This window comes from Vipera ursinii, assembly GCF_947247035.1.
Source record: "Vipera ursinii genome assembly, chromosome: 2".
NCBI lineage: Eukaryota > Metazoa > Chordata > Lepidosauria > Squamata > Viperidae > Vipera > Vipera ursinii.
The window spans coordinates 98,601,812-98,626,780 of NC_139513.1; the positions used below are offsets into that span (position 1 = coordinate 98,601,812).

The following is a 24,969-nucleotide window of genomic DNA, read 5'->3' on the forward strand; positions in this document are numbered from 1 at the left end:
GAGTTAGGGAGGGGCTCGAGGCACAGCCCTCGTCGGACTGGAGAGACTGGAGAGATGAGGGGGAAAAGGAAAGTATGCGGAGCTCTGGGGGAAAGGAGGGTTTGGGCTGGGGGGTGGCTTACCGGCTGCAATGGTGGTGGGGCGGGTGCCAAAGGGTGGATACTGTAGGGGGTGGTAGTTAAGTTAGGTGTGGGCGTGGTGGAATAATTAAGGGTGTGGTGGAGGGTGTTGCCGTTACTGGCTATTTAGCAGCGTTGATTGTGCTGTAAAATCAACGCTGACTTCATCAATCTTCGGGCTCTTGTTTATGAAGCAATAAACGTGGCTTAGAAGAACCAGCTCCCGTTCCGGTTTCATTTGTTTGGGTGAATCGTCGGACGGGCCCTGAAAGTAAGTCAGCGTTCCTTTAACCTTTGTGGAGAGTTCTTCCTGGGTGTTTGCTATGGCAGAAGGTACAGAGGATTCTGCGCCGCTGGTTGGGGAGCAGGAGGAAGCTGGAGCTGCGGCTGGGCTCCTGGAGTCGGTAGAAGTGGGGGAGGAGGCGTTGCCCTCGGTGCGGCGGAAGGAAAGGCCTCCCCCACTCGACGGCCCTGGTCCGGGACCTCAGGAGGCTGGAGTGAGGGGTCGCAGCAGTGATCGGTGGCCACACTCTGATGGGGACTATAGAGGACTCGGCCAAGGCCAGGTGGCCCGGCCTAAAGGTGCGTCTACAGAGTGGAGGGAGCGGTGTTACATGGAGGACAGCAGTGAAGAATGGAGCTACTCCACCGCTCCGGGCAGCCGTACTATGGAGGTACTCAGAGAGCGGTTCGGGGAGGTGAGGGGCCGGGAGCCTGAGTTTTGGACTGTTCCAGAAGAGTCAGACCAGGGGCAGTGGTCCCTCCCAAGGGCCCCTGCCCGGCGGTCTAGTCCGCCCCGCTTCCGTATGGACAGCCCAAGGTATCAGGGGCCAGTCCGTCAGCCTGAGGTTCGTAGAGGTCCTGGGGTCCCGGCTCCCGCAACGGCAGTGCCGAGTGGCACGGCTCCTTGGGACAGCGTGACTGGAAGACCGAGACAACAACCGTCACGACCAGATGGGGGGCTCCAATCCAGGGGGTGCCGCTGGGTCCTTGGGGTCCAGGGCTGCAGTGGGGCCCTCCGACCCTGACTGCGGCGTATGATGGTCATCCAGACCGTTTGGCGATGTTTCTGGGCCAGGTGATTAATCATATGGACCAGTACGGACCAGCCTATACGTCCCAGTGAGCAATGGTAGTGGCCGTGACGGCGTGTCTTCAAGGAGAGGCCACGGTCTGGGCGGCCGACTTATACGGCGATCATGCCCGTGAGCTCGGGGACCTTGGTCTTTTCCTGGAGGCTCTACGGGCCCGTTTTGAAGATATCTCACGGGTGCTCCGCGCCGAGGCCGAAGTGTTGGATCTGCGCCAGCAAGGAAGACCAGCGGTGCGATATGTTGGGGAGTTCCGGAAAGTGGCCGGGAGGTTACGGTCATGGCCTGAACGCCTTCTTGTGCACCACTTCAAGGCAGGACTGGACAGTGCCCTGCGACGAGCTTGTGTGGTAAGGGGGGTGCCGGCCCGTCTGCAGGACTGGTACCGGGTGGCTGTTGAGTTGGACATTGGCTTGCAGGATATTCGAGGACGACCTGAGGGGGCAACCGGAGCCCGTAGGCCGGCCGAAAAGAAGGTGGAGGAGCGGCCTGGCTTGTTGGCGTCCAAAGCCCCCTCCGTACAGCCACCACGTTCTGGTATCAGGTGTTTCCGGTGTGACCAGCCAGGTCATCGGGCGGCTGAATGCCCGCTCCCGCCAGCCCGAATGGCTCCCCCTGCGACCTCGACACGGGCTTTGTCCACTAGGAAGACTTCGGAGCGGTCCCGGACTGCTTATCAGGCAGTCGATGACGACCGGCGGGTGACTACTCCCTTGGCGACCGGACCCGTAACCACCCAGCCCACACCACCAGAGGACCTTGAGGATCTGGAGCTGGAGGAGGATCCGATGGTAAGCGCCCCGGTGTGTCCCTTCGCGTTCCCGGTGGTGTTGGTGAGCCCAGTGTCTGGGCAAAGGCGGCCAGTTAGGGCTTTGGTCGATTCTGGGAGCACCCGGTGTCTTATCAACCGGAAAACAGCGGCTGCAGTGGGTATCCGGATGCAACGCCTGGTAACCCCCCTTCGCTTCCAGCAAGTGGATGGGTCGCTCCTGGGGGAAGCCCCTATCACCCATGTTACCGAACCAGTCCGGCTGGAGTTGGGGGCCCACTGGGAGACTTTGCGTTTCATTGTGGTGCCCTCTATGACTGAAGCTGTTATCCTGGGCCTTACGTGGCTTGATAAATGGGGTCCCACGATTTGGTGGGAGGGAGGTTGTCGCCATCTCCGGGTGGGTTTGGGCCCCGAGCCCCCTCTCCACCATTCTTTCCTGGGGCCGGAGGACATAGGGTCACGGGAGAAGGTTTGCGGGGTTGCGGATGACTCGATGGTGCATGTGCCCCGAGTTTATTCCGACTTAATGGACGTCTTCAATGAGCGGGAGTGCGATTCGTTACCACCCCACCGGCCGACGGATTGTGCCATCGAGTTTGAACCTGGTGCCAGACTGCCTAAACCCCGTATGTACGCCATGTCCCCGAAGGAGATGCAGGAGTTACGGCGGTACATAGATAAGAACTTGGAGAGGGGGTTTATCCAACCAGCCCGATCTCGGGTGGCGGCGCCAGTGCTCTTCCGCGAGAAGAAGGATGGGGGCTTGCGCTTGTGTGTGGACTACCGGGGGGTTAACGCGGTGTGCGTGGAGCACCTCTATCCCCTTCCTTTGATGAAGGACCTGCTGGCCCATTTGGCAACAGGCCGGGTGTTTACTAAATTGGACCTGAGAGAAGCCTACTACCGGGTGAGGGTCAAAGCAGGGGACGAGTGGAAGACTGCGTTTAATTGCCCCCTTGGTAGCTTCCAGTTCCGAGTGATGCCGTTTGGCCTACAGGGAGCTCCGGCTGTATTCATGCAATTGATCAATCAGGTCCTGCATGAGTTCCTGTATCGGGGAGTTCTGGTGTACTTAGACGACATCCTAATTTACTCGGACACATTGGAGGAGCATGTACTCCTAGTACGCCAGGTGTTGACTAGACTATTGGAAGCGCAGCTCTATGTTAAACTGTCCAAGTGTGAGTTCCATAGGGCCCAGCTGGACTACCTTGGGTATCGTATATCGGCGGCAGGAGTGGAGATGGATCCTAGAAAAGTACACGCCATTCAACAGTGGCAGCCTCCGCGAACTCGTCGACAGTTGCAAAGTTTCCGTGGCTTTGCCAACTTCTACAGACAGTTCATCCCACGTTTCGCGGCCATCGCCCTGCCGTTAACAGATCTTCTGCGCACACGACAATTAAAGACACGTCCACGTCCAGGGCTTAAGTTGGAGTGGTCCACAGCGTGCCAGCGGGCATTTGAGGAACTGAAGTCCCTCTTCGCTAAAGAGCCCGTTTTGCGACACCCCGACCACGAACTGGCCTATGTCGTACAGGCGGACGCGAGCGATGTTGCCCTTGGGGCCGTCCTTCTTCAGCGGAGTAGTGCCGGGGTCCTACAGCCGTGTGCTTACGCTTCCAAGAAACTGACTCCCACGGAACGGGCCTGGGCAGTGTGGGAGAAGGAGGCTTTTGCGGTCCGTTGGGCCTTAGAGACTTGGCGACACCTCCTGGAAGGGGCCTCCCGTCCATTTGAACTGTGGACGGACCATAAAAACCTGGAGGCCCTACAAACCCCTCGCCGCCTGTCGCCCAAGCATGTCAGGTGGGCTCTATACTTCCGTCGCTTCAGGTTTGTGCTGAAGTATGTGCCGGGGGGTCGAAACTTTCTGGCGGATGCCCTATCCCGCATGCCACAGTTTGACAGCAAGAGGGAGGAGGTGGTGCAGGCGCTTATCCCGACACTGGTGGAGGCGGGGGATGCTTCAGAGAGTGCTGGACGGGTGACGGAGGAGAATTTGAACCAGACCATCCAAAGGGCCTTACAGGAGGACGCTTGGTTACGGAGTAATCCGGGACTATTGTCTATGCGGGACGGTCTGGCGTGGCATGGTACACGATTGTATGTACCTGAATCTGTGCGGCCACGTGTTCTGCATGGTTGTCATGACACCAAACAGGCGGGACATTTCGGGTTTGTAAAGACCTTGCATCTGGCACGCCGTCAATTTTGGTGGCCCCGCATGAAGAGTGACATCGAGGAGTATGTGCGGCGTTGTCATGTCTGTGCTACTACAAAGCCCCAGGTCGGGAAGCCTTTGGGACTTTTGCAACAAGTAGCTGACCCGTCTCGGCCATGGCAAGATATCGCCATGGACTTCGTTGTGGACCTCCCAGAGAGCAAGGGTCACACCGTTATTTGGACAGTGGTCGACCTGTTTTCCAAACAGGCACACTTTGTTCCGTGTAAGGGGTTACCATCGGCTCGTCGACTAGCTTGGTTGTTCCTCACGCAGATATACAGACTACATGGAGTGCCGCGACGTGTAATTTCCGACAGAGGGGTGCAGTTCACGGCTCGATTTTGGAGAGACTTCCTGCGTCACATCGGCTCGTCGCAGGGTCTGAGTACGGCTTATCACCCCAGCACCAACGGGGCCGCAGAACGAGCCAACGCTGCCGTTGAACGTTATCTGCGAAGCTACGTCTCTTTTCGGCAGACGGATTGGGTAGACCTGTTAGCGCTAGCTGAGGTGGCGTACAATAACGCCGTCCATAGTAGCACTGGCTTCTCTCCTTTTCGGGTGGTCACGGGTCATGAATTCGTTCCCTTTGCTGAATGCCTTCAGGAGGAGGGGTCTTCGTGTTCACCGCAGGACTGGATGCGTCAGATCACGGCCGCCTGGGGGGCGGCAAAGGAAGCATTGGACCGGTCTGCTACGGCAGCCAAAACACAGGCGGACAAGAAGCGGAAACCTTTTGCTACGCCGCGGGTGGGGGATCTAGTTTACTTGTCCACCAAGTACTTACGGTTACAGGTTCCGTGCCGTAAGCTGGGGCCCAAATACCTCGGGCCGTTCCGGGTAGTGCAGGTGGTAAACCCGGTGACGGTGCGACTGCGGTTGCCTAAATTCTTGGGTAAGATCCACCCGGTGTTCCATAGCAGTCTGCTGAAACCCGCTCCAGCAGCTACTACGGCGGCAGGGGAGGGGGGCCCCGGACCGGTTCACGCTGACCAGTACGAGGTGCAAGAGGTGTTGGACTCCAGGGTACGGAGGGGCGGTATACAGTATCTCCTTCGGTGGAAGGGGTACCCGGTGGAGGAGGCTACGTGGGTGTCACGGGAAAATGTCCATGCTCCACGTTTGGTCCGAGCATTCCATCGAGCCCATCCTAGCAGGCCGGGGGGTAGGGGACATGGGAGAATTTGCGCAGTGAATGATTCTTTAACCGTGTTCTCTACATCTGCAGGTAGACCCTTGGTAGGGGGGGCGGCATGTCGGGCCTGGCATGCCCGACATACGGAGGGGCCGCGGAGCGGCCTGCCCGGGCCCGAAAATCACCGCCGGTGGCCGCGGAGCGCCCCGCCAGGCCCCAGAGTCAAGCGCCAGTGCCCGCATCTTCCTAGAAGGCCGGGACAACGCTCGGCCTTCTCCGCGCCTCAGCAACCGCCCGCCCAACGTCCGGGGAAGCCAAAAAGCAACCTACCGGCTTCCAGGGACTCCCGGCGGCTTCTTCCTCGCTCTTCCTCCCTCGGTGGCGCCTGGAACGGAGAGCAGCGACCACGAGGCATCGGCTGCAGCCTCCCAGCCTGGGGCCCGCTTGCCAGCACATTCCACAGCGCCGCGCCGCTCTTGCCGACTCCCGGAAGTGATCAGCAAGTCGGGAGGGAGTGCGGTTGGCGTGCAAGGCCATGGAGCGGCCAGCTGACATTTGGGAGCTGGGGGGAAGGGCAAGAATGCCGTCGCAGAGCAAAAGACCAGAGGGCCAAGGAGCAACTCAAACGGCAGGACAAGGACGGGTGCCAGGAGGGTTCAAGGGGAGGTGGAGACTGCCGGCGAGTTAGGGAGGGGCTCGAGGCACAGCCCTCGTCGGACTGGAGAGACTGGAGAGATGAGGGGGAAAAGGAAAGTATGCGGAGCTCTGGGGGAAAGGAGGGTTTGGGCTGGGGGGTGGCTTACCGGCTGCAATGGTGGTGGGGCGGGTGCCAAAGGGTGGATACTGTAGGGGGTGGTAGTTAAGTTAGGTGTGGGCGTGGTGGAATAATTAAGGGTGTGGTGGAGGGTGTTGCCGTTACTGGCTATTTAGCAGCGTTGATTGTGCTGTAAAATCAACGCTGACTTCATCAATCTTCGGGCTCTTGTTTATGAAGCAATAAACGTGGCTTAGAAGAACCAGCTCCCGTTCCGGTTTCATTTGTTTGGGTGAATCGTCGGACGGGCCCTGAAACCCAGACTTTTGGGAAAAATTCACCTGGTTTTCCATTGTAGCTTACTGAAAACTTTTCAGGCCTCCACTTTAAGACCTTCCCCTAAGAAGGCACCTGGACCCCTCGTAGTAGTGGGTCAGACCCATTATGAAGTGAAACATATTCTTGACTCTAGAATCTTTAAGGGAAAATTGCAGTACCTAGTACAATGGAAGGGATACCCATTGTCTTAAGCTAATTGGGTGAAAACTAGCGATGTGAAAGCTGACAGACTTATCAAAAAGTTTTATGAAAAACACCCCAACAAACCAAAAGCCAGCTCTTAACTTGTGTTTGTTTGCATTACAGGATCTGTTGTTTTTGTAAGGGGGGACGGATGTCAATGCTGCAAACATTGACATGTTTTTGCACTGACAATATAAGAAGCAGCCTTTTCATTTTCATTTCATTTATTGGATTTCTATACCGCCCTTCTCCCTAGGGACTCAGGGCGGTTCACAGGGCATATATAAATAGGTATACAAAAATTAAAAGAAAATTAAACCATGCCCAATTAAAATACAACAATAGTAAAATGATAAAACCAATTAAAAAACCCATATTCCCCTTCAGGCCAGACCAGATAACTCAAACAAGTGGGTCTTCAACCCGCGACGGAAGGATCGGAGGTCCGATGCCATCCGGAGCTCAACCGGCAGTTGGTTCTATAGTGCCGGGGCACCCACAGAGAAGGCCCTCCCCCTGGGGGCCACCAGTCGACATTCCCTGACTGGAGGCACCCTGAGGAGGCCCTCTCTGTGGGCACGCACAGGGCGGAGGGGAGTTGCTTTAACTGCTTCTCTCTGAAATTGAAGGGGTGGAAATGTCAACCGGATGTTTTCAGAAGATAAGAAATAACCCACACACAGGAAAGGAAGTGAAACTTCATATGTAAAACTGATTGGATAATGTGATTTATGACGTGTAAATAAAGGGTGGAATTGTTGGGTGGTGTAGTGGGCTTGGGGAAGGAGATTTCAGATTCTGGCATCTCTCCTTGAGTTCCAATGCTTCCTTTCATTGAGACTTATTAGATAAACAATGCCTGAATTTTGTTTGAACTGTCTCATTTATCGGAACTATGACACTTATTTCCACCAAGTTGCTCAAACACATTTAAACCTTCCTATATCCCTTAATATCCCTCCCAAAACTTTTTACCTTCGAGAGCCAATGCAGTCGCAGCCAATCCAGGCGCCGCCATCATAGAATCCAATATGATTCCATGACAATAGCAATAGCCTTCATTCTATGTATATGCCTGCTTATTAGGGCTTTCGGGGGGCCCCAGCGGCATTATTACAAAGACAGCTTATTGCCCCCAACAATCTGGGTCCTCATTTTACCTACCTCGGAAGGATGGAAGGCTGAGTTAATAGGAATAACTGGGGAGAGACAGTCCCCAAGATTCTTGCACAGAACTGGATGTTGGACTGAATGGCCTAAATAGCCCCTTATAACCTTGAGCCTGGTGGGACGCGAACCTGCACTAATTGCAGGCAGCTGGTGTTACTTAAGGAGGCATTAGCCCACTGCTCCACCAAGGCTCTTTTATCCCAGTATTGCTTTTCCTACTCTTTTATTTGTATGTCATTTATTGATGTACAACTTGGTCAGAGTCGCCTGGAGATGTTAGAAATTATGTTAAATAAATAAAGCAAAATCTCTGTAAATGCTTCTGTGTCATATTTGTAAGGACCTTGAGATTCAATTTGTTTGCATTTACTCTGAGTTGGATTCCCCATGGACAAAGTTGTTTAAGATAATTGGGACAGCATTTTTCAATAATATATGGCAGACATGTCAAACACAAGGCCTGGGGGGCGGATCTGGACCATGAAGTGGTTTCATGTGGCCCGCGAAGCCATCCTGGAAACAGTGAGGGAACAGCCCCCACTGCCTTGGCCCTGGCCCAGAGACCCTTCTTCTGCCAGAGACCCTCAGATCTGTCCCACTCCTGCCCAGGCCCCCATAGGCACCCTTGATGCGAATGATGTAGAGCTGGCCATGCCCACCCAGTAGGCCATATGCACTCTAGCCACGCCCACCCAGTAGGACATGCCCACCTTGGCCATACCCACCCAGCCCCCTGAGGGCAACCGCAATGTTGATGTGGCCCTCAATGAAATTGAGTTTGACACCCCTGATATATGGGATTACTTTGATCCTATGGAATATGAGGAAATGGACAAAGTCCTCAATACTATGAAAGCCATTTGTGAATTAGATCCCTTTACCTCCTGCCTTGTTTGAGCTGTCACCTCTAATACAGTGGTGGCCATGCCTTTTCTGAAAGAAGTTGTTGTACCCAACATCTTGAAGAAGGCAGGAGGAGTCTCCCTTTCTGAAAAAGTCCTCTCTTGATCCAGAGACTATGGATAATTTCTGTGTGATCCAAAACTTCTCCTTTTTCATAAAATAGATTTATGTACAGCTGATACTGTGATAATCTGGATTACTTTCAGTATCATTTGAGACCTGCTTATAATATTGAAATGGCATAGGTCATTCATGTGGATCACCCGTGAAAGGATATGGTCCTTCTCTTCCTGCATAACACTTAGCAAAACGTAATGGAAAATGCTGGATGTTATAAAATCAAGATCACGCAAAGTACTAGTACCACTTTATAAAACCCTAGTAAGACCACACCTGGAATACTGCAGCCAATTTTGGTCACCATACCACAAAAAAGATGTTGAAACCTTGGAAAAAGTTCAGAGAAGAGCTAAGATGATCAAAGGCCTGGAGACTAAAACATATGAAGAACGGCTATGGGACTTGGGTTTGGCTAGTCTAAAGAAGAGAAGAAATAGGGGAGACATGATAGCAGTATTCCAGTATCTGAGGGGCTGCCACAAGGAAGAGGGGATCACGTTATTCACCAAAGCACCAGAAGGATGGAAGAGAAACAATGGTTGGAAACTGATCAAAGATAGAAGCAACCTGGAATTAAGGAGAAATTTCCTGACAGTGAGGACAATAATAATAATAATAATAATAATAATAATAATAATAATAATAATAATAATAATAATAATAATAATAATAATAATAATAATAAAGTTGGAAGGGACCTTGGAGGTCATCTAGTCCAACCCCCTGCTCAGGCAGGAAACCTTATACCATTTCAGGCAAATGGCTGTCCAGTCTCTTCTTAAAAACCTCCAGTGTTGAACCATTAATTTAATTTAATTTAATAATTTGATTTCTATACCACCCTTCTCCCGAAGGACTCAGGGCGGTGAACAGGGCAATACATTAGAACAGCTCACCCCCAGAAATTGTGAGCACTCCATCTCTGGAGATTTTCAAGAAGAGATTGGACATTCACTTGTCTGGGACAGTATAAGTTCTCCTGCTTGAGCAGGGGGCTGGACTAGAAGACCTCCAAGGTCCCTTCCAGCTCTATTCTAGTCTATATTTTTTCATGTTACAGGTGATGACTTTGCTTTTATGCTTTTATTTTAATGCAGTTTTTATGATTTTATGCTTATGTTTTCGTGACAGTTTTACTGTTGTTGAATCTTGAAAAGTGGGTGGTACACCAATAAAATAAAAATAAGGATGTCTTCCAGGTTAGGCAAGCTTTAGTGACTTTAAACAAACTGAATACACACCCTGGCCAGGTTTAGTGAGTTCATATGAAGGATATGGACTATCGTGTAAAAGACTACAATAGAAGAAGCAAAAATCGAATTCCACTAGTGAACTATTCATCTAAATGAAACGTTTCAACATTATTTTTTAATTACTACTATTGTATCACCCCTCTTAGATGAAAACCAATGGAAAATGGTCCTTTTATGCAATATTATAAAACACAGAATTAATAGCAGTCTCCAACCTTGTGTTTAAAGATAATGTGTACTTCCAGCCCCCAAATAGTCCAGTCTCTGCCCTACTGCAAACTTCACCATAGGCATGTACTATCCCACTCCCCACCCCTCCCTGGGACCCCACCTCCCTCTGAGATATTTCTTTCTATAAGACCTGATGATTTAACATTCAAGAATATGCTAATGGGAAATGTGTAGTCTGCTTCTCCTTCTCCCTGTCCTCCTTCAGATATCTTCCATTATTTTCTAGCTGGAAGACAGCTTATCTCATAGACAGCTTAACTAGAAGTTCTCCAAGTCTGGTTGCCAAAGATTCCAAGCGAGATAAAAATCTTATGAACTCACTCCTGGGTTGATCCGGTCTTGGGTGAAGAAATTATATAACATAGACAGGTGTGTTAGGTTAAAACCCTTTGCTCTATATTTGTTTAAGGTATTGATTTATATAATACTGCTTATAGCATGCTAAAATAAGCTTTGACATTGCAAAAAGAACAATACTTTACCTATGGTTTATTTTTTTTAAAGAGTCTATGGGCAGAAAATCTTTATTCTGGAGGTTTTTAAGAAGAAATTGGATACCCATTTGTCTGAAATGGTATAGAGTTTCCTGCCTGAGCAGGGGGTTGGAGTAGAAGACCTCCAAGGTCCCTTCCAATTCTGTTATTCTATTCTGTTCTAATATTGCTTAGTAATACTAAAAAAAAATAACACAGCATATTTTGAAGTGTCTAGATTGGGAAAGGCCAGTAAAATTCTGTCATTATCAAGATCAGTCTTGTCTAGTACCTTCCAAATGCTCTGGATTATATTTTCATTGAGTCCCAACGGCTCAGCCAATGGTAAGAATGGTAGGAATGATGAGAGTTCTCCAAAATGCTTGGAAGGCACTGATTTGGCACTCCTTCTGGCACATAGTACATAAGCCATTTCTACTGATATGTTAAAGTTCTTTCCATCCAGCATAACATTTGCTGCCAAGTTGCATTCTGCATCCATTGCCTCTATTTTGGCTTAATCCTGAATGGTGCTGACATTATTAGCATATGTAGGCAATCAGTCCCACTTCTACCTTTAAATCTGCCTCCCTTGCTTAAATGTCACAGGCAACAGCTAATAAGGAATCAATCAGGATAGCATGAGGTAGGGTCTTGAGAAGATGGTAGGTTTTAACAGATGGCTGACCAACCTCTGCTGCTTTATCAGAAGATAATTAGATTGAAAAAGAACAGCATGTGTATTAGAACTTGCTAATTCCTACTGGTAGTTGCTGAGTAGGCAGGGACTGAGGGCAGGTCTATTGTTCCTTCAAAATTCTTCTCCCCCACTAATCATTTGGCTTGCAGAGGGACAGTATTTGGAAAAGAGTGCTAAATCTATACTTAAACCCCAACATCTCCTACATAAGCCTACCAGTTAACTGATTGATGGGTTTGGGTGATGTTGGATAAAGCAGAAACAGAAAAGATGGATATTTCAAAATCCAGCACCTTCCAAGCATGGTGAAGAACAGGTAAGCAAAGTGATGCTCTGGACAATTCATTCACCTTTAGGTTGGTAGCCTGGTGAACTGTCTTTCGTGAATCTTTGGAGATTCTCAGTCATCCAGATCATGGTTGCCCCAAAGGTGTTTTTTCAAGAGGCAACTGTACTTCCTTGTTTTTCTTTGAAGACGTTTCACTTCTTGTCCAAGAAGCTTCTTCAGCTCTGATTGGATGGTGGGCAATGGAAGGATTTATATTCCTTGTAGACAGCTGGTGATTTGCTTTCTTTTAGCGAGAGTCGTTGAGGCCACTTGGAGGTTTATCTGTGTCCTCAAGGTCACCTGACCGGTGCAAATGGGTATGGAGCCTTTTTGGAACTACTAAAAGGACTGTGTGGTAGACTGGAGATAGATGATGTCATATACTTCCCCCTCTGTTGAGAGAGGGCCATTTAATTTTGATGTAGATGACCCCTCTTTGAACCCTCTTTCACACCAGTCATCCTCTTTTTCCAAAATTTGGACTTTGCTGCCTTCAGATGGATTGCAGAATTTTGTCCTGAAGGGTTTGTTCTCCTATGTCCTACCATGCATTTATGAAGTGGTTGTTTTGTTTCCCCAATGTACAGAAATGTCTTTAGAGAGCTAGAGGTTTTGAGCAGCTATATCCAGCTCTTCCCTGGAAAGGAGGTGAAGCCCCCACCATGTTAACAGAGCAGAATGCCTAGGAACCCAATGGGAAGGCGATCCCTCTCATTAGAGGTCACTTGATTGTGATACCAATAGAATGAGTGAAAAAGTACATCAGATTGTATAGCCTTTGAAAATGCCATGGACTGCTGATAAAGGAGAAAACGTTGCTTTAACACTAGAACCTCATGTATTGGAGTTAAGAACCTGGCAGAAAAGTAGTTTCATAGTTTCACCTGAAAAAACCCCATTACTGCCTGATTCTGAGAAACTGTAAAAGGTAAAGGTAAAGGTTCCCTCGCACATGCGTGCTAGTTGTTTCTGACTCTAGGGGGCCGGTGTTCATCTCCGTTTCAAAGCCGAAGAGCCAGCGCTTGTCCGAGGACGACTCCGTGGTCATGTGGCTGGCATGACTAGATGCCAAAGGCGCACGGAACGCTATTACCTTCCCACCGTAGTGGTCCCTATTTCTCTACTTGCATTTTTATGTGCTTTTGAACTGCTAGGTTGGCAGAAGCTGGGATGAGTAACAGGTGCTCACTCTGTTACGCGGCACTCGGGATTCAGCCCGCCAAACTGCCGACCTTCTGATCAACAAGCTCAGCATCCTAACCCACTGAGCCACCACGTCCCACTCAGTCACCGTGTCCCACTGAGTCACCGCGTCCCACAAGAAACTGTAGCTCATGCTAAAAACACGATATTAAAGAAAACAGAACTTTATAGATGAAAGTCTACAATGACTACTAAACAGAATTGAAACCAGAAATAATGGCAAATATTTTCTCCAAGAGACCCGAGTGATAAAGTTCTAGTCAGCTGTTAATGCTCTGAAGAAGTTGCCATGGCCGATGTGCCTCCAGGTTTCCTCTAGAAAATTATATGTTTCAACAAAAGTTGAACAAGATGTTGAAGTAACAATAATTCAACAAACATTGTATGTATTCACAAATTTTCTTCTGATAATATACATTTGCTTTAAGTAGACTTTTAAAAAGTTTTGATGGGAAATTAAGGAAAGCTGCAATTCAAAATTCTGGGAGTCATGCTTGGAGAGTCGAGCGTGCAGCATTAAGAAAGCAGCATGATTCTCGTGATGTTTTTCAGTTCTTTCGGTCACTAATACATTCATTTCACCGCAGATTTATCAAATAAGTGGACTCCAGAGCGAGGATTTGATTTCCTAAATTAAATGTTTCACCAAATTTTCTGCTTACTCCCGGCATAATGATGAAACAGTATTTTTCTTCTGTGTGGGTTTGTCCTCGTAAACTTTATTTCCCAAAGACACCCCTGGAACAGCATTCTTTACCACTGGGACACTTGTAAACTCAGAAGGAGAATTAAGCATTGGATTGCACAGATTCAAGTTTCAGGAAACAAAGCTCAAGAAGAAAAGCAGGTTGCAGCTTGACATTTCATTTCTGCTGCTACAAAATGCTCTCTGAGCTGTTGCCCCAAAATAAGAAATACAAGTTGGAGGAAGTATTTCACATGATATAAAGAACGGTGGGTTGGGAAAAGGTTAAACATTTTTGCCTTCTCCTCTGCATATCTCATGTTTGGTTGCGTGCAAAATATACCTATATCTCAACAGGAGCTGATTTGTTTGCATGGGAAAGTATGACTTTCATGCAAGGGTATTTTAGAAGGCTTCAGCTTCCTTATGGCCATGGACTAATGGAAGGGAAACATCGAGAGCTTGTCCTTTATATTGTCCTTCAACAATTTTGACATTGCATATGTACATTATCTCTGCAAATCAAATCACATTTGGTTCTGAGAAGAATCTTGAACAGGATCTGAAGTGTAGAACCCTACACTCTAGGTACTTACTATCAGAAGAAGAGTTGGAAATCTAATGTGGCACAGAGTTTGTTCATTTTTAATAAGATTTTTAAAAAGGTACATTAAAAAGGTACACCGCTTTTTTGGGGGGTTCACCAGACCCGTTTCTCCTGTTTGTTAGAGCCCTGGTGACACAGTGGTAGAGTGCAGCATTGCAGGCAAACTGTGCCCACAGTTTGGAGTTTGATCCTGGCAGAGCTTGAAAGTGACCCCCTCCTTCCAACCTTCTGAGGTTGTTAAAATGAGGACCCATATTTTTGGAGGCAATAGGCTGACTCTGTAAACTGCTCAGCCAGAGCTCTACGGAGTGGTACGTAAGTCTAAGTGCTATTGCTATTGTTAAAAAAACTCACTTAATAAAATATCAGTGAAAGCATACAGTAAAGCACCTGCCTCTAATATGGCCTTGCTTTTAAAGAATGTCTGGGGATAACAGTGGATAGATTTATAAAATACAAACAGTGGGGTCTATAACTCTGTCCTTTATTTGGAAATGTGCTCAGATACCTGGGGTGAGGACAAAGGTGAGTTGCACTGCTAGGCTAGAAGGATTAATAAAGAATAATTCAACCGGTTAAAATATTTTAGTAACTGACCACTCCCACTGTGGCAAAGTTGCAAACATTCTCTGAAAGATTGTCATGCTCTCTCAAGAAGAAACAAAAGATGTGGGATTAAATTATCAATTTCCTTATCCATTTAACTACAATCGTGTGGATTTGGCTACTTTTGATTTAAGCTATTAGAATTTTCAGAGAACTTCCTCTAGATGTCCTCATAGACGCAGTAAAGCATTATGAAATATTATTTTCATCAGGCATGCTTGGTATCCAAATGCAAGGCTTTTAAATTAGGAAGCAAAAAACATATTTTTAGGCAGTTGTATACTCCTCTACTCTGGTGGAGTGGGTTACATATTCCCTGGGCTATTATTCTTTTTCTCTTTTAAGTAAACTTGTCCAGACAACTTGCAAAAGAAAATGGAAAAAAAGAAAGAAAGAAAGAAAGAAAGAAAGAAAGAAAGAAAGAAAGAAAGAAAGAGGAAGGAGGGAAGGAGGAAAGAAAGAAAGAAAGAAAGAAAGAAAGAAAGAAAGAAAGAAAGAAAGAAAGAAAGAAAGAAAGAGAGAGAGAAAGAAAGAAAGAATATCAGGTTCAAGGATTCACAAAATGTCTTGGAGCATAAATGGAGATTCTCAGTCATCCCGGTCATGGTTGTCTCAAAGGTACTTTTTCAAGAGGCATTAATGTCTGACCTTTCTTTGTTTTTCCTTGAAGATGCTTCACTTCTCATCCAAGACGCTTCTACAGTTCTAGGAGCATAATTTGGCATCTAATCCTGATTAATTTCACTGGTGATTTTTGTATCATGGATCCTTTCAAAACTGCAGCAAGCCACCAAAAGTTAACCATAAAGAAAAATTTAGATGGTGTGCCAACCTAGTAAAATTATGCTATGTAAATTATAACCTTTTGTACCGAAATTACGTGTATTAGTGATATTGCAAGTAAATTTATGCACCATCTTTTAAGACAATGTTTATTAATTTGTGGTAAAAATGTTTTCATAGAACTGGAAAAATCACTTTCATAATGAATCCTGCTGTTCATTTAATATCCATAAATCCTAATACCTAGAAATCAATGCAGCACAAGACATTAATCCAGATCCTGCCATAGCGTAATAGGTTTGTTATTGGAAAACATTGGAAAATTAACGTATTAGTCTGGATGAGTGCATTAATATTTGTAATTTCTTGGGCTGAAAAATTAATGCACCAAAGACCTCTGAAAAAACTCCATATGAAAAGCAAATTTATTTAAATCTAGTCACCATTTCAGTTTTTAATTTTTGGCCTTTTAGTGTAACTTTTTAATTTCTTTTTTCACTTATTCCCTTTGGCTCCTCATGTCACCCACACTGTTGTGTATTGATCAAATCACCTTCCTGTTTTCCCTTTTCCTAAAACAAGACTTGGGAAATTAAGAGGGTTCAAAAGAAAAATGTGCACTAGCAGCTCTTTTTGTTTTGCAAACAAAGTTCTGGAGATCCTGATGGGCGGATCATCCTCCCTATTATTGCTTAAATTTTTAAAAGAATCATTAAGGCTCGGGGAGAAGTTTCTGTAAAAATATTCCACTTAAATGATGTTTGTTTTCAAAATACAAGCAAATGTGGATGGGCAAATTAGTGGCAATTATATGGAGGTAGATAAAAAGCCTACTGAAGTGAACCCAAGACCATTCCTCTCTTCCTATCAATATGGGATTCAGTTCAAGGAAAGAAGAAGGCAAAGAGCACAGGTTTGAATCTTTATAGAGTTTGATTTCTTCTCCATTACTATCCAGCAAGATGCTTTGTGGGATGAACTGCCCCAGGCAATTTCAGCAGCTTTAATTTTGCTTTGAAGAAAGTTGTTGGTGATGATTGTTCTCTCTCTCTCTCTCTCTCTCTCTCTCTCTCTCTCTCTCTCTCTCTCTCTCTCTCTCTCTCTCTCTCTCTCTCTCTCCCTCTCTCTCTCTCTCTCTCCTCTCTCTCTCTCTCCCTCCCTCCCTCCCTCTCTCCCCCCTCTCTCTCTCACACACGCACACAGAAAGAAAGACTTTTAGAGAATGCAGCTTCTCCAAAGTCTCTGAAATTTAAATTTGAGAGGAGAAGGGTATTAATAATTATTGCTGGATGCCACCAAATAAGTACATAGATCAAGGTATACTTGAGCAAGAAAATGCTTCTGTTCCACTCTTGATCTAATTGATTATATGGGTAACACATATTGCAGAATGTGAATCACTATTCTCATTTTTTTAAGCTATACAAGCTGATTATTAATCATTCTTAAGCTGAGGATAAAGAAAACTCTTGCATGTAGCTTACTAACACGGATTTAGGATAGTTCCTGCAGTTGGTGAATAAATAAAGGCAACATAGGTAAAAATGGTTTCAATTAAAATGTGGATATGGAGGTAGTGAATTCTAGATTGGGAATAAAGGTTTCAGCAATATAAAGATTTACATGTTGTTATCATGTTCTAACTATGCATGGCCTAACCTGTGCATGATGATGAATAGAATAGAATAGAATAGAATAGAATAGAATAGAATAGAATAGAATAGAATAGAATAGAATAGAATAGAATTAGAATAACTTTATTGTCACTCTGAATGTACACTAATTGAAATTTCGTTGCATACAGCTCTCAAAGGGTCACCACCTCCAATATACACTACATAAATATGACATAAATAAATAAATAAATAAATAAATAAATAAATAAATACATACATACATACATACATACAGAATTATGCATATACCCACATATATTATATCACACAGAGAGACAACACAGTCTAGTTTGGATTATGTATACATGTGCATGATGAGAAAAATGAATCATGCAAGTTTACCAGATGGATGGCAGATTTCAGAAAGTAGTCTATGTTTTTTGGGGCAATGTTAAACTTTATACACATAGACATTCTGTGGGAAGTTTCTACCTTCTGCATTTCCACAGAACAATCAGTCAAAAATACTTCAGGCTTAGTACTCTCATGGAAGAATTCTTTCATGTCAACCCCCCCCCAAAAAAAATAAAAAAAATAAAAATGAAGATGTCTTACAATTTTTCTTCAAGTAAGGAAAATTACAAAGACTATTTCATCAGTACCGTACACAAAGTTTTTTTATAGCATTTTCAAGTGTTCAAATTGCATTATAAACATTATTGACTTGCAAACTTTATAACCATCCCAGAAGGTAAGTTACAATTATTGTCTTCTTCATTGCTGGGGTGAGAGAGGCAGGCAGAAATGAATAGCTTTTTCAAGGTTCATGGTAAAGTAAGAATTTCAGATTATACATCAATCTTCTTCCATACAGCGGATCCTCACTTAACAACAGTAATTGGGACAGGGAACTCTGTTACTAAGCCATGTGATCATGAAGTGCAATGTCACGTGATCATGCTGACTTATGATAGCAGTTGTGGCGGTTCCATTTCCTATAAAACGAATCCTGCATGATTATTAGGAGCAACATCGTAGGATCGCCACTGACCTTACTTGTTTTCCAAAGCACCAGACAGCAGGACAAGACACAATGGATGGAAACTAATCAAGAAAAGAAGCAACCTGGAATTAAGGCAGAACTTCCTAACTGTGAGGTCAATTAACCAATGGAACAGCTTTTGCTGTCAGAAGTTTGGGGTCTTCATCACTGGAGGTTTTTAAGAAGAGACTGGACAGTCACCTGTCTGAAATGGTATAGGGTCTCCTGCTTGAGCAGGGGGTTGACTAGAAGACTTTGAAGGTCCCTTCCAGCTCTATTCTGATTATCAGAAGCCAGCACTGAAAGTTGTGAAGGGTGATCACATGACTGCAGGATGTTATGGCCATTGTAAACGTAGGCCAGTTGTCAAGAGCCCAAATTGCAATCATGTAATTGGTGGACACTGCAATGGCTGCAACTACAAGGAGTGGTCATTTAGCTTAGAGCACAGGTCTGCAACCCGCGGCTACGGAGCCGCATGCAGCTCATTCAGCCATCTCCTGCGGCTCCCAGTCCTCTGCCATGTGCAGTCCCCCCCCCCAAAAAAGTGGGACTAAAAAAGTTCAATCAATCAATTCAAATATGCAGGGTAGGTGCATATCTCGCCTTGGCTCCACTCTTCAGTCAAACCCTGTTCTGCGCATGCGCGCATGTATGTGCATGTGAACACATTTTTTGCGGCTCCCAGTTTTTCCTTTTGTGAGGGAACCGGTTCCGAGTGGCTCTTTCACTGTTTCAAGTTGCTGACCCCTGGCTTAGAGATACATGAAGCTCTTTCAGAAATGAAATTGCTAGTGTACAGCAAGGTGTTTAAAGCTGTTATTTGATTTAGAGCTGGTTTAGAGTTCTGCCCCATTAGAGCAGACTGTATAAATAAAATGGAAGATCACCAGTGGAGATACAAAGAAGCCAAACAAAATTTTCTTTGTATTATTCTGAAAAGAAGAGCCACTTAATAGGCAACAGGTAACTTATCACTGGCCTGTATGATTATTCTCACATAGTCTTTAAAAGAAAACTGTAAAGATCTTATATAAATTCTGCTAAAAGTGACTGTAATAAGTATTGTTCCTCAATATATGCCTAAATTTAAACTATATAAAAAATTAAACTGTACAGAAAACATAGAAATTAGCACTGCTTAAAAGTTAAACAATTGATCTCAGATAATATGTTCATTCAATAAACATTTATACACATTTCAGAATATGATCCAGTTGTGTTATATTTCCTGCCATCCTGTGCTTTCAATAAATTCTTTGCATATTTTTTTCTGTGTATATGCATCCATATACAGTACTGAGGATTTTTTTAAAAAAAATAAATACACAGAGAATAGATAGGGAAAGACACTCATCTATTTTCAAACACCATTCAAACCATCATACAGGCTTTTTCAGAAAGCAAGCCCAACTTCAGGAAACTAAAAGGCAGAAGTGAAAAAAAATCAGCATTAAGGTCTAGATTAGAAAATACACATGCCCATTCCTGGGCTGCTGGAAGATTTACAGAGGTTGCAAAAGGAAAAATAGCATATTTCTCTAGATCAAGTTCTATAAATTATAGAATGTATAGATATTTTTTTCAGCACTGGGAGGAAAGAAAGAGCCTTAGAAGCAATATGTAATTGATTACTGAACACATAGCTTTTAAAATTACTTGTTCGACTTTTTAGTATAAGTTATTTATTGGAATTTTACATGGGGGATTCTTTTTCCCGAAGACCAGAAGACCCTACAGGTAATCCTTGACTTACAGTGGTTCACTTAGTGACCGTTTGAAGTTACAAAGTCATTGCAAAAAGCAACATATGATTTTTCACACTTAGGACCGTTGGCAGCATCCCCATGGTCACATGATCAAAATTCAGATCCTTGGCAACTGACGCGTATTTATGATGGTTGCAGTGTCCTGGTGTCATGTGATCACCTTTTGTGATTTTTCTGACCAGCAAAATCAATGGCGAAGCCACGTTCACTTAACAACCGTGTTACTAACTTAACAACTGCAGTAATTCACTTAACAACTGTGGCAAGAAAGCTTATAAAATGGGGCAAAACTCACTTAACGAATGTCTCACTTAGCGACAGAAATTTTGGGCTCTATTGTGGTCATACTATTTTTTCCTGCAGGAATTCTGCGCTGTTATTGTTACTCTTACGGTAACATGCATGAGAGTATCTATATCTGTGTGGACGCACACACATACCCACACATTATTTAGTCTTAAGATTTCTTAATATGGAGAAACAAGGCAAATGTTTAATGAACACATGCTATAGAAATGTAGTAACAGACTCTGAAGTTTTCTTGGTAAGGTTTTTTTGGAAGTGGTTTCTTCTTCCTAGGAGAGGGGGAGAGAGAGAGACAGAAAGACAGAGACACAGAGAGAGACAAAGACAGAGAGACACTGGCCCAGAGTTATCCAGCTGGCTTCATGCCTAAGGTGCATGGCTGGCTCCAGAAATTTGGCAATGTGGGCAAATTCATATCCAGGTGTCCACTACATCTTCCAATTTTTGTCAGGAATTTCAAAAAGGTGCCTCTCTCATTTTTTTTTCAGCCTCAGACATTTTTTCCCCTCAGACATTTAAACCTTATATACACAGGAATTTTAATTACCTCATCTCTCATTGTTGTTATATGGCCATAATTCTGCAATATTATATTTGATCTTTCAGTCAGCATGCTGGCTTATGGAGGACACTGCTACTGCTTCTCACTTTTTTGTGTTTTTCAAAAGTTGTTTCAATTTTGCCACCCACTAAAATTTGCTGTCCTTAGGCTGCTACCCATTCGGCCTCAGCCTAGAGCTAGCTCTGCTAAGGCAGGACTTGTCGTGGAAGAAGACCACAACAAACTACTTCCAAAAAACCTTACCAAGAAAACTTCAGAGTCTATTACTACATTTCTATGTTTTCCCAATTGTTAGCCTGGTGCATTAAATATTACACCAAACTGGTTCTCTTAGCAAATATTACTCTTAAAAAAAACATGTTGGACATTCGTGTTGAGTGGCAATAAAAGGAAATTCAACCCATCTGGGGCAAATACTCTCAAACCACCTAAACAGTTTGCTAAATAATCTTGCAGAAGGACAGATTTAGACTGTGATAAAAAAAATCTGATTCCTATCATGCTGGGACCACTTGGACCGGTATAAACTGAATATACATATTTAAACGTTCCTAATGTTTTTGTTTTATACTATTGCAAATGCTTTAAAAAGGTTTGGGATGTAGGAAAAAGGTTATCAACCTTTTTAATCTTGTACAATAGCTCAGGTGTTCTCAAACAATGATGATGGTAATAATACCATTAAAATTAAATGGTTTAAATCTCAGCATTGTTAAAACTAGTAGGGTGTCAAGCAATTTCTTTTGTATGTTTTTAAGAGATTGTAGAGTCATCTGAGAGATTGCTGAGAACAAAATCTCATGAAATTTGACAATCTTCTGAGATTTAAAATACCTTTGAAAAGGAAAAAAAAATAAAAAAAATTATTTGGGAGTTTAATGTATGCCCTCTGATGGTGCTGTGAGTACAGGATACTAGAGGTTTTGTTGACAACCAACACACATGATGAATACATCTAAGTTAACATGTAGAAGCAACCTTTATGTTCAAAATTTTAGTGCTGACTTTTTATGGTTGAATAGTTCCCTTTTTATTTTCAGACAGATATAACAATATAGCTTCTGTAATAACAGTGCAGCAATGCATCATCAGATTAATATTCAACTGCCCCTGTATCTAAGTCAGGCACTCTGCTTTACAAATATCTGTGCATCCTCTTTTCAGCTACTTTGGAGTCATGGAAGGTGGCACTGCCACTCAAAAGTCCGAGAACAGCAACGACACACCCAGTTTGCCTTCTTCACAGTCTTCACAATCGTCTTCCTATATACCTGTCAAACTCGAAGAATTCGAAAAATCAGGCTTCAGCATCAAGAAGCTTTTCACAAAATCCAAAGAGAACTGCAATTGCAACCAACAAAGTGTCCTCACCCTCTTTCATCAGTTGTTCCCAGTAACCAAGTGGCTTCCTCGTTACAACGTCAAGGAACATCTGCTGGGGGATGTCATCTCAGGCTTGTTGGTAGGAGTTGTTTCTATCCCTCAGTCAATCTCCTATGCCATCCTTGCAAGCCAGGATCCCATTTATGGGCTCTATACCAACTTCTTCTGTGCTATTATTTACTTTGCCATGGCTACCTCACGCCATAATTGTGTCGGTTCCTTTGGGGTCCTTTGCTTGATGATTGGAGAGTCAGTAAACCGGCAACTTACTCTAGCAGGATATGATTTGGACATGGATACAGATCTCATGGCCAATGCCACAATGAATGGTACGGTTACCTGTAACAGAGGCTGTTATGCAATCACAGTGGCAACCACTCTAACTTTTTTGGTTGGGCTTTATCAGGTAAGATAAATTAATCTTTCTTTTAAAAGAATTTCTTTCTATGTGTCTATCTACCTAGTATGAGCAAAAAAAAGCCTTTATATTTAGTGTTCTGAAGAGTCTTCAAAGCGAAAAAAATTAATGCTCCTTCTTGTACGAACAAGTGTATCTCTACATGAAATCCATAGGCTATCCAGGACTTTAATAGCATGCATTTAATTGTCCTGAGGATTGATTTTGGCAGCTTTTGCATTTATTTATTTCAAATACTTTAATATGATTTCAATCATTGTGAGCCCTATAGTATGTCTGAGTTTACAGACTGTTTTTGAAAATTTGTTCTTTCTAATATTTTATCAAACTCTTGTTTGTTCCAGATCTGACATCTAACTTGTCACAGTCAAATTCTATAACTAGTAATAACAGACAAAAAATGCAAGTTTAGATCTATCACCTTACTTTTCATTGCATTTATTTCTGAATCATGAATTCCATTTACTTTTCCTTTCAGATTATTCTAGGGGTCTTCCAGATGGGCTTCATATCAATATATCTCTCAGAACCTCTTCTGAGTGGGTTTGTGACAGGGTCCTCCCTTACCATTCTCACTTCCCAAATGAATCTTCTGTTTGGACTGAAGATCCCTCGGCATGATGGAATTGGCTCCCTTATTTTAACATGGATTGACATCTTTAGATACATTGGGAAGACCAACATCTGTGATTTGGTCACCAGCCTGGTGGCTTTAATTCTAATTGTGCCAGTAAAGGAAATCAACAATTTATTTAAGGACAAAATGAAGGCTCCATTTCCTATGGAACTCCTGGTGGTAATTGGAGCCACACTCCTGTCACATTTCCTTAACTTCAATAATAGATACAAATCTAAAATTTGTGGTACAATTCCCACCGGTTTCAAACCACCTGCTGTCCCAGATCTGAGCCTAGTGCCAAATCTGGCAGTTGATGCTCTACCTATTGCCATCATTGGTTTTGCTATGACAGTCTCACTGTCAGAAATATTCGGCAAGAAGCATGGTTATCCTGTCCAAGCCAACCAAGAGATGATTGCTCTTGGGATGGGAAATCTGATCCCATCTTTCTTCTACTGCTTTGCTTCCTGTGCAGCCTTATCAAAAACCCTGCTGAAAGAATCAACAGGATGCCATACTCAAATATCAAGCTTGATATCTTCAGCTGCATTGCTCCTGGTATTATTGTGGATTGCACCTCTCTTCTATTCACTGCAAACATGCATCTTGGGTGTGATTACAATTGTTAATCTCAGGGGAGGATTGCGGAAATTTGCTGATGTACCCAAGATGTGGCGGATCAGCAAAATAGACACCATAGTCTGGTGGGTAACCATGCTGTCCTCATCTCTGATCTCCACAGAACTGGGCCTTCTGATAGGAGTCTGCTTTGCCCTGCTGTGCATCATCTTCCGCACCCAGCGGCCCCGAGCCACCCTTCTAGGTAAGGTGAACGACTCTGAAATCTATGAGGATCAGTTCACTTACAAGAGGATCAGTAGCATTGCAAACATCAAGATCTTCCGCTTTGATACTTCTCTTTACTATGCAAACAAAGACTACTTCAAAAACTCACTTTTCCAGAAAACAGGCGTGAATCCCTGCCTAGTTGCTGCGCTACAACAAAAAGCTCAAGCTAAAGCAAACCTAACCAAAAATCAAAATTGTTTTTCCTCCAAGTTGAATTGCCTAAGGGGAACCAAGACTCCAAAGGCTTCAGCAGATGCTCTTGATGTCTCGATAGATATGCATACTTTGATCATTGATTGTGGAGCCATGCAATTTATAGACAGTGTAGGCCTTAGTTTGCTGAAGGAGATGCGTCAAGATTACAAGAAGATCGGTATACAGGTCCTGCTGGCCAATTGTAACCCATCCATACGGCGTTTGCTCCAGGCAGGAGGCTGGCTTACTGGGATGCAGGATCCAGAGTTGCTCTCATTCCATAGCATACATGCTGCTGTGCAGTTTGCAGAGAAACAGGGTCAAACTCAACAGACAGACAGTGTGGCGGTAACAAATGTCTTTGGACCAGAAACTGAGGATGTTCCAATAGCCTTGAGTCTGGAGGAACCCCTCTAGGCCTGCATGAAGCAGGATGTGAACTTTTGAGGAACTAGTTTAATAGTTATTTTATCAAGAAGAAAAAGGCCTGGCTGCCAATAACCTAAGATAACATGTGTTTCAGTTGTG

At 44.5% G+C, this 24,969-nt stretch overlaps 1 protein-coding gene across 1 annotated transcript; it reads left to right on the plus strand.

The window, feature by feature from the left end:
• Window positions 1-733: 733 nt before the first annotated feature.
• On the plus strand, window positions 734-24,858 carry LOC310634840 (sulfate transporter-like; the record flags this gene model as incomplete). The annotated part of the gene is made up of 5 exons (XM_083353376.1): window positions 734-967; window positions 1,630-2,001; window positions 4,483-4,988; window positions 22,142-22,766; window positions 23,257-24,858. 5 exons carry the CDS (start codon window positions 734-736, stop codon window positions 24,856-24,858), a joined length of 3,339 nt encoding a protein of 1,112 aa, XP_083209502.1.
• Window positions 24,859-24,969: the final 111 nt, after the last annotated feature.